This window comes from Eleutherodactylus coqui, chromosome 8 (genome assembly GCF_035609145.1).
Source record: "Eleutherodactylus coqui strain aEleCoq1 chromosome 8, aEleCoq1.hap1, whole genome shotgun sequence".
NCBI lineage: Eukaryota > Metazoa > Chordata > Amphibia > Anura > Eleutherodactylidae > Eleutherodactylus > Eleutherodactylus coqui.
Genome location: NC_089844.1, coordinates 117,443,356 through 117,456,288, shown reverse-complemented (window position 1 = coordinate 117,456,288; position 12,933 = coordinate 117,443,356). Strand labels below are relative to the sequence as shown.

Sequence of the window (12,933 nt, the reverse complement as noted above, 5' to 3'; positions counted from 1 at the left end):
GTTGAACATTGTTACCGATTGTCAGGCCATGTAGATTGCTGCGCACACGTCATTGGTTGGCTGTGGAGTAATAGTTATTGGGCCAGCTGACTGCTGTTCAAATATACTATTCTACCCAAAGTATTTGGACAAGAATCATGATGGACGGCTTGTGTGTAACGACCTCACCTCTATACCCGATAGTGTGCAGTTCTTGTCGTACGGCGCCCGCACTGACTTGGTCTCCACCCGCTTACAGATTCTCAGTGTACCCATGGATAGGGGAAATGTCATCTCTTGGTTTAGGCGTGGTACGTTTCGCTCTCCTCCACCTTGTAATCACGTAACTCACAGTAGATCTGGTGACCTGAGATTTACCAAAAATGTCACAAACCGATAGACCACTAATATGACAACTAACAATGATGCCACATGTAAACTCTGGAAGATCCTTGGAAGCAAAACAAGCTATGGCTGACACCTCTAAGGGTCTACATCTTGTGTGGCATGGTTTAGGACTCATGACACGCTAATGGGACATAATCAATTCTACTGATAGGGGGGTCCAAATACTTTTGGTTGGACAGTGTTTGACCACCTTGAGGCCTCATGCAAACACTAATGCCATGTGTACAAACCCCGTAGACACCTGATGGAGTGCTTAGCAGCCTGTACAACAGGCAGGTGGGCACTACAAGTAGTGCACCATGTTCTTCCCATGATGCAGTGCTTCTATAGGTGGACGCCTCAGGTGATATTAAACCTACGTCGGAACATTGCACAATTGATTTATGAATCAATGAAGAAGAACCTCTGTGCATCCATTTTGCCGGCCGCGGTGTTTGGGGTTTGTTTCTGTAGTATTTTGGGTATTTGATGGTAACATTTTGCCTTTTTTATGGTTGGATTTTTTTTCTATGTTTTTGGCGCTTGACATTAGAATTTCTGTCCAATGTTCATCTTTAAGCAATCTCAGCGTCTGTTCCTTATAAAACGAGCCTTTTGTTTCTTACAAGAAATGTGTAAGCCAAGAATGGCTGCTTTTAATTTAGAGGAGCCGCAAGTTCAGCTGAGGACTGCACCTTCTATTAAATATGAATGCTGCATTAAAAGGGAAAGGTTAATTAGAATAATTTTGACTCTGCTCGTAGCTGCTAAGTGACCTTCCAAGGGTTTTTTATGTGTTTAATTAAAAATTTACTAAGTAGCGTAGGCATCGCTCATCTGCAGGTTGCAGGGCTGAGGCAGCATAGATGGCTGCAACTTCCATCTATAGAAGTCCTGCAACTCTGCATGTGTTTTCCGTTCTTTATCTCGCACTGATGCCGACTTGCATCATGGTCTCTCCAGTTATAATTCAGAATTCTGCTTGGCTCTAAAGTGCAATGCATTATGGGAGCTCAGAGGTAAGCTGATACAGAACTCGTTTCCTACGTCCCAATGCATCGGGCACTCCATTTTTATTTTTTTTTAACGCCTGCTCTCCCGTGCCGGAGAGCAGAAATTTAGGTGCAGGTGTGCCGCAAATACGGACGGCTTCCATAGGCTTCAATAGAAAATAAATGGAGCATGCTGCAGGTAGTTTCCCTGCACACGCAATCCGCGTCTCGGGAAAATGACATCCGCAGGTATTTAACTACCTGCGGGTGTCCAATGCATCCCAATGGGGCGCGGATCACGCTGCAGGAAAAACGCTGCAGATTTTAAATCACATTTTAGCAGTGGACATGAGGCCTTAGAGTTTAAGCCTGCAAAGGGGGACACTGGTGAAAAATGCAGAATAGAAGTCCTATAATGGCCAGATGTAATGTTTTACCAAATGTACCCACAACCACGTATTCTGAAAAGTCAAGTGAAAGTCCGGCTACACTTCGGCTATTTCCCCGATGTTGAGATGCTCCTCACTAGACAGCCGGACTCCGGGCTTGGTCACCCTATCAGACGTTGGAATTCAGCTTTGTACGATTGTAGTAATAATAATACTAATAAACTTTATTTGTATAGCGCCAACATATTCCGCAGTGCTTAATATAAACCAGCGATTGTAGCTGGTTTATTCTGCTATCGCTTAGCATTTCGGCATTTCTTTAAGATCCCTTCGAAGAATAATTGTCTTAACTCCTTGGTGAAAAGTTCTACTCACCAGTTTCTTGCATTCATGACATTTGGACAAGTCTAGGCTTGCTCCCTCTAAATTCGTAAAAATAGCTACACACTGGAAAACATCTGTACATCCAAGCAATTAACTAGCCTGTCCTGAGGCAGTCTGATGGCGTTTGATCACTCACTGTTATTAATCATTCAGCATTCCATAATATAAATGTCTCTGTCCAATTAGCACAAGACACAATATAATAATGGCTAGTACAGGGGTTAAATCTGATTACAAAAACATGGCTTTCTTCCAAAAAACTGCGCCATTCCTGTCCGTGGGCTGAGTGGGGTATTGTTGCAGTGAACGTGCAAGTTTACAGATGTAGATTTTTAACGCACCATCTGAATACATCCTTACAAGAGATAATTATTTGGGGGCTAGTGGGCTTCCCCTACCTGCTTTCATCTCTTAATAACAGCAGGTGGCAGGGGCATACTGCAACAAGATTTCATTAGGTAAGCCTAACTTTGGGGTGCCCACAGCTAAAGAAGAATGCCCAAACCAAATATAGCAAAGGTGCCCATGAGTATATTAAAAGAAGTTATCTTACTAAAGACATGGCATAGCCTAATGATTGTTGAGGTGGGATTTTGCCGGCAATGATTCGGGAAAGCACTGTGCCACTTAACGAAGCTGCGCTTTTCCCAGAGGCAGCATGGTACACCATTAACCCCTTAGGGCTCATGTCCACGGGCAAAATGTGATTTAAGATCCGCAGCGGATCCGCACCCCATAGGGATGCATTGACCACCCGCGGGTAGATAAATACCCGCGGATCGTCAATAAAAGGCATTTAAAAAAAAATGGAGCATGAAAAAATCTGGACCATGCTCCATTTTCATGCGGGTCTCCCGCGGGGACGGCTCCCGCGGGCTTCTATTGAAGCCTATGGAAGCCGTCCGGATCCGCGGGAGACCTAAAATAGGAATTAAAAGCATTTACTCACCCGCAGCGGGCCGCGAAGCTCTGCTCTTCCTCACGGCCGCATCTCCCTTGCTTCGGCTCGGCGGATGTGCCCGGCGCATGCGCGCGGCACGTCGACGACGTGCCGGCGACGTGCCGCCGGCGTCAGGAATTCATCCGCCGGCCGAAAATGAAGATCCGGCCGTGAGGAACAGCTGATCTTCGCCGTCCGCTACGGAAAGGTAAATGCTTTTAAATTCCTATTTTCAGCCCTCATGTCCGCGGGGCAGGAGGGACCCGCTGCAGATTCTACATGTAGAATCTGCAGCGGATCTGATTTTCCCCGTGGACATGAGGCCTTAGCGACCAAGCAGGTTTTTTTGTTTGTTTGTTTCTCCCTTACCTTTTAAAAAATCGTAACTGCTTTATTCTTCCATCAACGTTGCTGCAGGAGGGCTTGTTTTTGTGGGACGAGTTGTTTTTTTTCAATGGTGCTCTAAGTAGAGAGAAATGGAAAATAAATGAAATTCCACCATCTTTCAGTGTGTCTAGTTTCTACGGCGCACAAACTGCAACAAAAATGCTTTAACTTTATTCTATGGTCCAGTATGATTACTACGATACCAAACTTGTATAGATTTTTTTTGTTTTGCTGTACTAGTTTTTTTTCAAAGATATATAAATTGTTTTTCAATTATTTTCTGTGGCCACCTTCTGAGCATGTTAACGTTTTTCATTTTTATGTCTACGTAGTTGTGTGAGGGCTCATTTTTTGCAGGATGTGCTGTAGTTTGCGTTGGTACCATTTTAGGATACATACGACTTTTTGATCACTTTTTATTGCATTCTTTCTTGGAGACAGGGTGACAAAAAAAGCGTATTCCTGGCGTTCTTTATTTTTTTTTTCCGACCGTGTTCACCGTGCGGGGTAAATAATGCATTACTTTGATAAATTGGATTTTAACAGATGCAGCGATACCAAGTATGTATTTTTTCAGAACCCCCTTCCCCCCCCCCATTCCTGACTGCCATGACACCTGCACAGCTCCCTGCGATCTCATCGCGGGGGTCTGTAAGGGACCCCCGAACATCGGTTGGGGATTTTAAATGCCTCTGTCAGAATGGACAGCAGCATTTAAAGGGTTAACAGCCCCAAAGAGCCGCACAGCCCGTCAAGAGCTGTTGCCCGCAGGTGTCAGCTGTAAGAAACAGCTAGCGACCGCGGTGTATAGAGGGAGATACTTGTACAATCTCCCTTTATATATGTCCTGCAACGACAGGACGTAAAAATGCTACAGGGTGGTCATAAAGGGGTTAAAGAGTTATCAAAAGTTTCTTAAAAGTGTTGTTAGTCATGGTGACATGTCAAAAAGTTTTGCTTTGTGGGTGATACTAAATTGAAGGGGCAGAATCGCTCACCTGAACACTCTGCCTCTTCGGATGTTGCTTGTCGGCTGTTCTTGACAGCTGAAGACTGACAGACTTCTTTTGATTTCCATACCTCCGTCTTCAGCCGCTGAGAAAAGCTGACAAGTACCAATCACGGCCAAAGGAGCACAGAGCTTGGCTAAATGCTTCGGATTCTTCATTGCAGCAATCAGCAGAGGTTTCAGCACCTGGAATCCTACTGACTTTGTGGATGACCAAAACTTTGGGTCAGAAGTATGGCAGCAATGGTAAAATGCAAAAGACTTTATTTCTGCATAAAAGGTCAAAAGCAACAGCAACATTTCAACCTGTGAAAATAGGTCTTTCAAGTTTTGGTCATGTTACCATGACTTAAAAAAAGTGCACTTGGGGCTCCTTCACACTGGTGAGAAAATCGGCCGATTTTTCTTGCGTTGTGACATGAAGTGAAAATGCATGATTATGAAAGCAATGAATTTCAATGGCTTCCTTTTCCTTTGCGATGTTTTCACGCCTGCGCATCTCCTTTCTTTCTGTGACATCGCCCATTGAAAGCAATGGGAGAAGATCGCGATTCCCTGCTGCAGCTGTGACAGCTGCAGAAGGGAATTCCTTCATCCAGGGGTTTCACTTTGTTGTCAATGGGGCCGGTGGCAGCAGTAGCGCCAGCCCTATTGAAAGCAATGACCCAACATCACGATCTTCTGCCACTGCTGTGACAGCAGCGGCAGGGGATTCCTTCATCCCCATGGGGAGTCCCCTCATCACTGAACACTGTCACAGCAGAGATAGGAGATCGCGATGTTCTCCAATTGCTCTCAATGGTGCCGGCGCTACTGCTGCTCCATTGAAAGCAATAGAATGAAGGGAACCCCCGCAGTGATGGGAGTCTGTTTTCACATGAAAACGCCTGGCATCCAGGGGTTTTTAGAAGGTTTGTGACAGCGATATATGGCTGTGAATCACAGCCCAATATCGCCCTCATCGTGTGCAGGAGCCCTTACTCTTGGAACTACAAGCTGTGATCATGTAGCCTTCAAAAAAGTTGAAAGAACCGAAGTGGTACTGTCACTGTGCTCTTCTGCTTCTTCTCCTACTTTGTACTAGAGATCACTGAAAACTGTATATAGATGGCAAATCCAAGTGATCGGACACCTTTTCTATTCTGCGTCTGTCATTCAGGGATAGTCGTGTTTTTTTTGCCACAGACCCCGGTGTAAGTGGTGGGTTTGTCTGACTTTCAGCTGATGTGTATGAGGAGCACCTTTTAGTGTCCGTAAGATGAGAAAGCTTTTGGTTGTGTTCAGGTCAAAACCTCACGGGAAAACGCATGCAGTTTTACGCAATTTATTGGTTTTCAATAGGGGGATTGTTTAAAAACTGTGGTTTCATTGCACGTCAACCACCCCGTCTAAATACTGTTACATCCCTACAATCTCCTATTGATGTAGCTATTCTCCCTGGACCCTTCTCAATCGGTTTTGCTATGATCCTCCCAATTACGGGAAACTAGATATTTGGGGAGCAGGTCGCACTTGGAGAACTCTTGTGGAACTTAAAAGTTTTGTTTCCTCCTCCAGTCTTATTCCTGTTGTCTTACTGTACGCTTCAGTGTTAATGCAGTTTGTTGTCCGCAGGTGCCCTCACAGTCGGCCTCGTCAGGCAATGTCAGACTATACATGGACGTGACAGGACCTGCATTCCTCCGCGGCTCCCTCCGGAGTGGGTTACAACACTGTTTTTCATCATTATGGGAATTATATCATTGACTGTTACATGCGGTTTGCTAGTGGCTTCCCACTGGAGAAGAGAAGCTACAAAATATGCCCGCTGGATAGCATTCACTGGCAGTAAGTGTTGATTCAGGGTTTACTTACTTTTTACTTGCTGGAGCCATTTCTGAAATACTTACTTGTCCTGTTGTCTCCCAATGTATGTATTTTAGTTTTAACTGGATTCTCAATATGCTGGAAATATATAGATGAAGAATTTGATATACACGAGACAACTAGCTGTAATAAAAAATGCAAACAATATCTTGGGCAAGACCCTGAAAAGTAAAAGGTTATAGATATTGGTCTTTTTTTTTCTTTTCTTCTTAACCCCTTAAGTTAAGGACCAAGTGCGGTAAATATATGGCTCTTGCTCCTTGGGGTTTAATTACAGCTGATAGCAAAAATACAGAGCAGGATTAAAGTCTCTGTTCCTGCAATCAAGCAGGAGCAGGTTGGGTCTTCAGCTGTTAGTCACAGCTGAGAACCCAGAGGAGAAGGGAGAAGTGTTTTTTTGTTTTTTTTTTTTGTTTTTTTTTAACTGCTTCTGCCTACTCCTTCCCAGACTACATAGCGCTCACCGAGTGCTATGCACTAAAGAGAGTAAGTGCAAGTATTACTTCCACTATGCATGCCGACAATCATGTGACTTGTGGATCCCTCAGCCACGGAAGAGATGCAGGGTCCAGATCAGCCCTGCCAGTGACTGTTGTGACTAGACGGGGATGTTTTTCTCTGTAATTGGGCATCCTATCGATACTACAGTGAAAAAATGTGTGTTTTTTCTTTAATTTCAGAATGTGGATGACCCCCAGAGGTCTTATATGACCTCATTGGGAACAAGTATGGTAGAAAAAAATTGTTAGAGAATAAAATAAAAATATATGCATAAAAAAAAAATGACCCACTGCTGACGCCAACCACAACCCTTAGGGCTTATTCAGGCAAGCATATATCGACCAGGTTTTCACACCAGGCTGATATACGCTGTCCCTCTCTGCAAGGGGAGGAGGCGGGCCTGGCTGGCCCGGAGCTAGTGCACTGAGCTCCCGCCCCCTTCCTGTCCCTCGCCACTGTTTGCAGGTAAAACTTAGTTCCACCCCATCCCGCCCCTCCCATTGCAAGAAGTTGCAAGGGGCGGAGAGGGGGCCAGGGGCTCAGTGCACTAGCTCTGTGAAAACCCGGCTGATATACGCCTGTCTGAATAAGCCCTTAATCCAAAACTATGAAAATTATATATTAAAACATCCGAAACAAAATGAGGAACCCATTCTTGTACTTTAGTTTAACATAAATATACAAATTTAAAAAACTGTAAATTAAAAAAAAAAACAAAAAAAACTTCTAATAAAACGGAAAAATAAGTCAGTAAAAAAAGATATAAAAAAATAGGCATTATTTTACAGGGAAAAAAACGCAGCAAAAATAATTTTGGTAGCCGAAGAAAAATAGGGCAATAACCTCACCAAAAATATGTAAATGTAAACATTATATACACCAATGGGAGACCGAACCCAATATAAAGTCATGTAAAGTGCTGCCTAATATGCGTGTGCTATATAAATAAAGCTGGCTATTTATTCCCCCGCACCCCTCCAATGATACGTTGTATTACTTTCCCTCTTTTTCCCCCGCTGTGACACATTATATAGTCAGGCATGTTGTAAATTGTAATCTCTCTCCATTTTATATGCATTTTAGGTTTTTATTCAATATCGATTCAATGACCTAATTATTTTTGTTTAATTTTATATATCCAATGAACTAGATATCACAGTACCATGCATTATGCAATGAATTACACTGTAATATACTACAAGGTGTATATTAAAGGGGTATTCTGTTAAAAATTTCTAAAATCCCTATGTAAGAGATTTTCTTAACTAGATATTCTCAACACAGCAAGTGGTGGTCTGACTGCTGGGTCCTCCAGCAATCCTGAGAATGCGTTCCCAACGTGTCTCAAAGTGTGTTCAATGGGTCATTACACGTGAAGTGGCCTAATGCTCCCTGCTCGACCACCTTCCATTTTGCTGAAATTTTTACGTACACCACCTCTATAAAGTTCTGCAAAGTTTCAGCTTGGTTGATGCACTAGAGCCATTTGCATGTCTTTTTGAAGGTGGTCGAGCAGGGGCCCTCTGCCAAAATTAGGCCAGTTGACAATGGAAGATGCGCACACTTCAGGACTAGCTAATTGCTTGAATGTGAATCTTTCATTGCCCACACTTTAAGACTCTTTGGGAATGCTTTCTCTAAGTTTGTGGAGGACCCCCCCCCCCCCCCCTCCCCCTTTGGTCAGACCCTCACTATCAGCAAGTTATTACCTGTCCTGTGAATATCTGACAACTTCACGCTAGTACAACCACCGGCTAGTCAGCGTACCTAGGCTGCAGGGCTATTTCCTACCATGCACCTATATTCCATAGACAAAACACAACTAAAGCTTGCCTCCTATCATATAACTTACGGCCCTCTAACGGCACTCTGCCATTACCTTTTTCCTTCCTCATCTGTCCTGATATGTTTCGTTTTTTATTTTTACGTGAAAACCTAGAACTCTTCAGGTTTCTAATGCACCCTACAGATTTTCATTGTGGCTCCATTGGTGACACCAAATGACCTTTGCTGCAGTTGAATCAATGGCAGAGGATATGCTGGGATGCATCTGGGCAGAACTAGACTATGTACTTGACATCTGCCAAGTCGCCAACAGAGCCCACATTGGACACCTCTAAGGAGCATTAAAACTTGAAGAGTTCTTCCATCTTTTCATGTCCTGCTGGCTGTTGTATATCACTTCATGTATAAATTCTTTTTGAATCAGTCTGTATATAACTACTGCTATTCTTGCCAGAGAAGGGAACACAAGGGGCCTAATGTACAGAATTTTCCTTCTTGCCCATAGCAATCAAAGCTCAACATTCAGCAGACGTCAACATGTCATGAGAATATCTCAGGAGGTTACAGCCATGAGCATATCTCAAGATGTTCCTGGTTCTTTTCCAGGGGATTTAGTTAATCTTAATGGTATCTGACAGTCTCAAGCACCAAAGTCATTTGGGTCATGAATTGACCCAAATGCACAACTCGGAGACTAGCTGCATGTGGACTGGGTTTATGGAACATGATCTTCCTCGCAGATCACTCCAATGGTGAACCCAGAAGTGGGAGGTGGCGTATAAAGTCAACAAAAATGGACTCTGACGATGTAATAATGTAGAGTTACCGTTTTAGAGTGTCACCTAAAGTTGCCTATTTTCTTGTACAACTTTGTCTAGGGCTACACGGTGAGTGTCTGTTACTGCAATCTTTGGCAGCATCAATGCAGTCGCATTGCAACTTGTGAGCTGCCTTAACGTTGACCCAACCAATTGCCAAAAGTCTTGTGACTTTTTTTTAGATTTCTTGTGATCTTCCAGTCAGTTTGACTGTATTAATTTCCATTACTTTGCGATTTAGCAGAGCTGTACTGCAATCTTTAGCTACACGACACATCAGTGCCAAAGTCATCATCTAACCCTAGGTTTAGAGTATGTTCACACCAGGGCAGATTTGCCCACAAATCCCATTTTCTATTTAACGGAGAAGCAAGATGCGTTGATGGCTGGCTGCAATACAAATATTAAGTTTTTGGGTTAATTATTGAATTAACATATATAAACATTTTGTTTTTCTTCTCTTGCAGTGATCCTTTTCTGTATGGCAGCATTAATATTCCCTATAGGATTCTACATCAATGAAGTTGGTGGACAACCATACAAACTACCCAACAACACTGTAGTTGGGTCATCCTATGTACTTTTTGTCTTATCCATTTTCTTTACTATAGTGGGACTATTATTTGCAGGCAAAGTATGTTTACCTGGCTGATGTAAAAGGGGGAAACTACAAGACTTCTTTTATCCTTCGAATGGATAATACAAAAGTGTTGGGAAGGGTGGTGGGGAAAGGGGGTTCCTAGAACACCTCCTGAGGACCTTGCCTTCTCAGGGGTATACCTGAAAGGGACAAGAGAACGGAGAAGCTAAAAGACAATTGACTTGTTCTCACTATGCACTTTGGATCAAATGGAGAGCCTTTCTTTCCACAACCAAATACAAAATATCATTGACTGATCTCCTGAGCATATTTATGCAGTCAGGTCTGCACTGTGACGTGGACTCGTGAAGAACAATGCTTTACACTGACAAAGCAAAACTGACCTTTATTACTGTACCCAATTTCCCGTCTTCATCGTCTGCTAACATAGGAACTGAAGAGGAAACAAATCGCAAGAGTATTTATGAACTTTACGTATGACCTAGGATGATTTCAAGGCCAAGTGAGGCTGGCCTCACTTACGGGAAGAGTCAAGTGGAGCAATCGCGAACTACAGGCTCTGTGACCGAAAAGTTCTCCATGCAAAGGAGCAGAGAGATCAAAGTCTTTTTGAACCCCTGTGACATCCTACAGCTGAAAGCTTGGTTTTAGTGTGCTCCTGCCAGCTTAACGCAGTTTTTGGGTTCGTTCATAGATGGTGGAAAGCTGACCATTAACATGGTTATTGGTACTAACCAGGGGCAAGATTAGGGAGGGCCATTTAAAAAAAAAAAAAAAACACACAAAAAAAAAACTAATCTGAATGGTGCTTTGCTGAGATAAAGAGAATATTGTATTCCTTTTTAGAAGTGCACAGTATACTGGAAACACTACGTCTTTCTCCTCCAGTCCCCTCTGTACCAGGCCATTGGAAGAACACATTTTAGAATGGGGTTGTCTTTTTTTTTTCATTTATATTTATATGAATATATATATTTTTTGCTGACGCAGTATACAGTGTATATACAGGCAGTTCTGGGAAAAGACTGCTACAAATGCTTTGCTAGCAAAATCACTGTGGCGTGCAAACTGGAACCGGTAGATAACTAAAGCCATTTTCCTGAAGACTGCATAATGAATAGTCTTCAGTTATACCTCATACGTCGTAGCAGCCCTCAGTTTTGTTTTTAAGTTCTTGGGGGGTTATTTCTTTTAAAGGTACAAACATTTCATATAGCTTTTTTTTTTTCTTTTTTTTTTCGGGTAGAAACTTATTTGTTGACCTTTTTTTGTGATCCTTTTTGATTTCACAGCGATTAAAGGGCATTTATCCCTAAAACAGACCCCTTTTTAAATTATGTCATCTACAAGACTCTATAATACAGGTGAGATTGTTGCATTTGCACCCAATATGTTGCCTCTCAAATTACTGAGGAAGGTGCAGAAATCTGCACCCCCTCTCGCTTAGCCCTTTCGGCTAGTTAAGAATGTAAAAAAAAAACACAAAAAAAAAACACATAATCTTACCTAAAATTATTTGATAGAGGAAGTACATTGGATCAGTCCAGGGTAAATCGGGTGAGAGCCCTTCATACTTCTCGGTGGTCCAAGAGGCCACGTTGTGAGGAGTTTGGGGATAGGAAAATTTAAAGGGCTTTACAAGTTTTAGAAAAAATTAGAGGACAGGGAATTGTTGAAAATAATGGGTTATACTCGCTGTTCTGATTCCCCAGTGCCACCACTCATATCCTCAACACCTGCCTGTGCTAACTTGGCTGCAATGGCTTGTGTTTATATGCATGACTGCTGCAGCCAGTCACTTGTCTCAGTAGTATACGGCTTGCGTCCACTAAGGCCACTGATTGGCTGCAGTGGTCACACGTGTATAGAGAATTTCAGCTCTGCAGCCAAGTAAGAAAACACCAGCAGCGAGGACTGCAGCAGCAAAGCTGAACCAGCCGGGATTGGAGCGGTGAGTATGAAGGCTTCTTCAGATGACCGTGATTTTGCAGCTGTGAAAATCATGGCAAAAAAAGTAACAAAACCATCGATTTCAGTTGTTTCGTTTTAACTAGCGGGATTGCAAATAAGGAAGATGGAACAATAGCTCTGCAGCGCCACCTATTGGATGGCAGCATTCCTGTAGATCAATGTCCAGCCCTTTAGGCCGCCTGCAGACGAGCGGGTCGGATCCGGCAGCGAGAAATCTCGCCGCGCGATCCGACCCCAGAGCCTGCAGGGACGAGCGCGTACTCACCCGCGCCTGGCGGCCCCGGCTCTTTGATGTGCCGGCTGCCGCGCAGCCGGCGCATGCGCAGACCTGAGCCGGCGGCCAGGTGAGTGCGTGCCCCGCACAAAATTAGAACATGCCGCGGTTTGTTTGCCGCGCGAGATTTCGCGCGGCCAAACCGCGGCCGTCTGCATAGGAGTGCGTATTGTAATGCACTCCTATACAGACTTTCAGCGGCGGGATTTCCGCTCGTCTGCAGGCGGCCTTATACAGGTCCTAACAATGATTGGGAATTAAAAACCAAGCCAAAATCCATACACAGACAGCTGTTTCAGGGTTTTTGCCCCTCATCAGTGTGCAGTAGGATCTGGCTTGGCTAGTGAGAGGTCTGTGACGTTTGCAGGAATGCTGGCATCCAATAGGTGGCGCTGCAGAGGTAATGTTCCATCTTCCTTATTTGCATATTACCCAGAGGAGCATGGATGGCCTTGTAAGTCTTCTCACTCACCCTCTAGGTGCTCTCCTCAAGAAGAGAATATCCCTCCCAACTAGTGCGATTCTCGTGCGAGAAAAGATAGTACTTGGCCTATCTTTCTCGCATGTTGTTTTTGTATGTGCGATAAAAGATGGGGCAGGACCTGTCTCCCCCTTTTTTTTTTTTTTTTTTTTAAACTCGCACGCAATAG

General features: G+C 43.6%; 1 protein-coding gene across 1 annotated transcript in view; it reads left to right on the top strand.

Moving 5' to 3' along the window:
- MOSMO (modulator of smoothened) overlaps positions 1-12,283 on the top strand; it is a 41,705-nt gene extending 29,422 nt beyond the window's left edge. Inside the window, exons 2-3 of the mRNA XM_066576285.1 lie at positions 6,082-6,294; positions 9,905-12,283. Coding sequence (XP_066432382.1) covers positions 6,082-6,294; positions 9,905-10,089 — 398 coding nt within the window. The 3' untranslated portion in view covers positions 10,090-12,283. The remainder of the gene's footprint in view (positions 1-6,081; positions 6,295-9,904) is intronic.
- Positions 12,284-12,933: the final 650 nt, after the last annotated feature.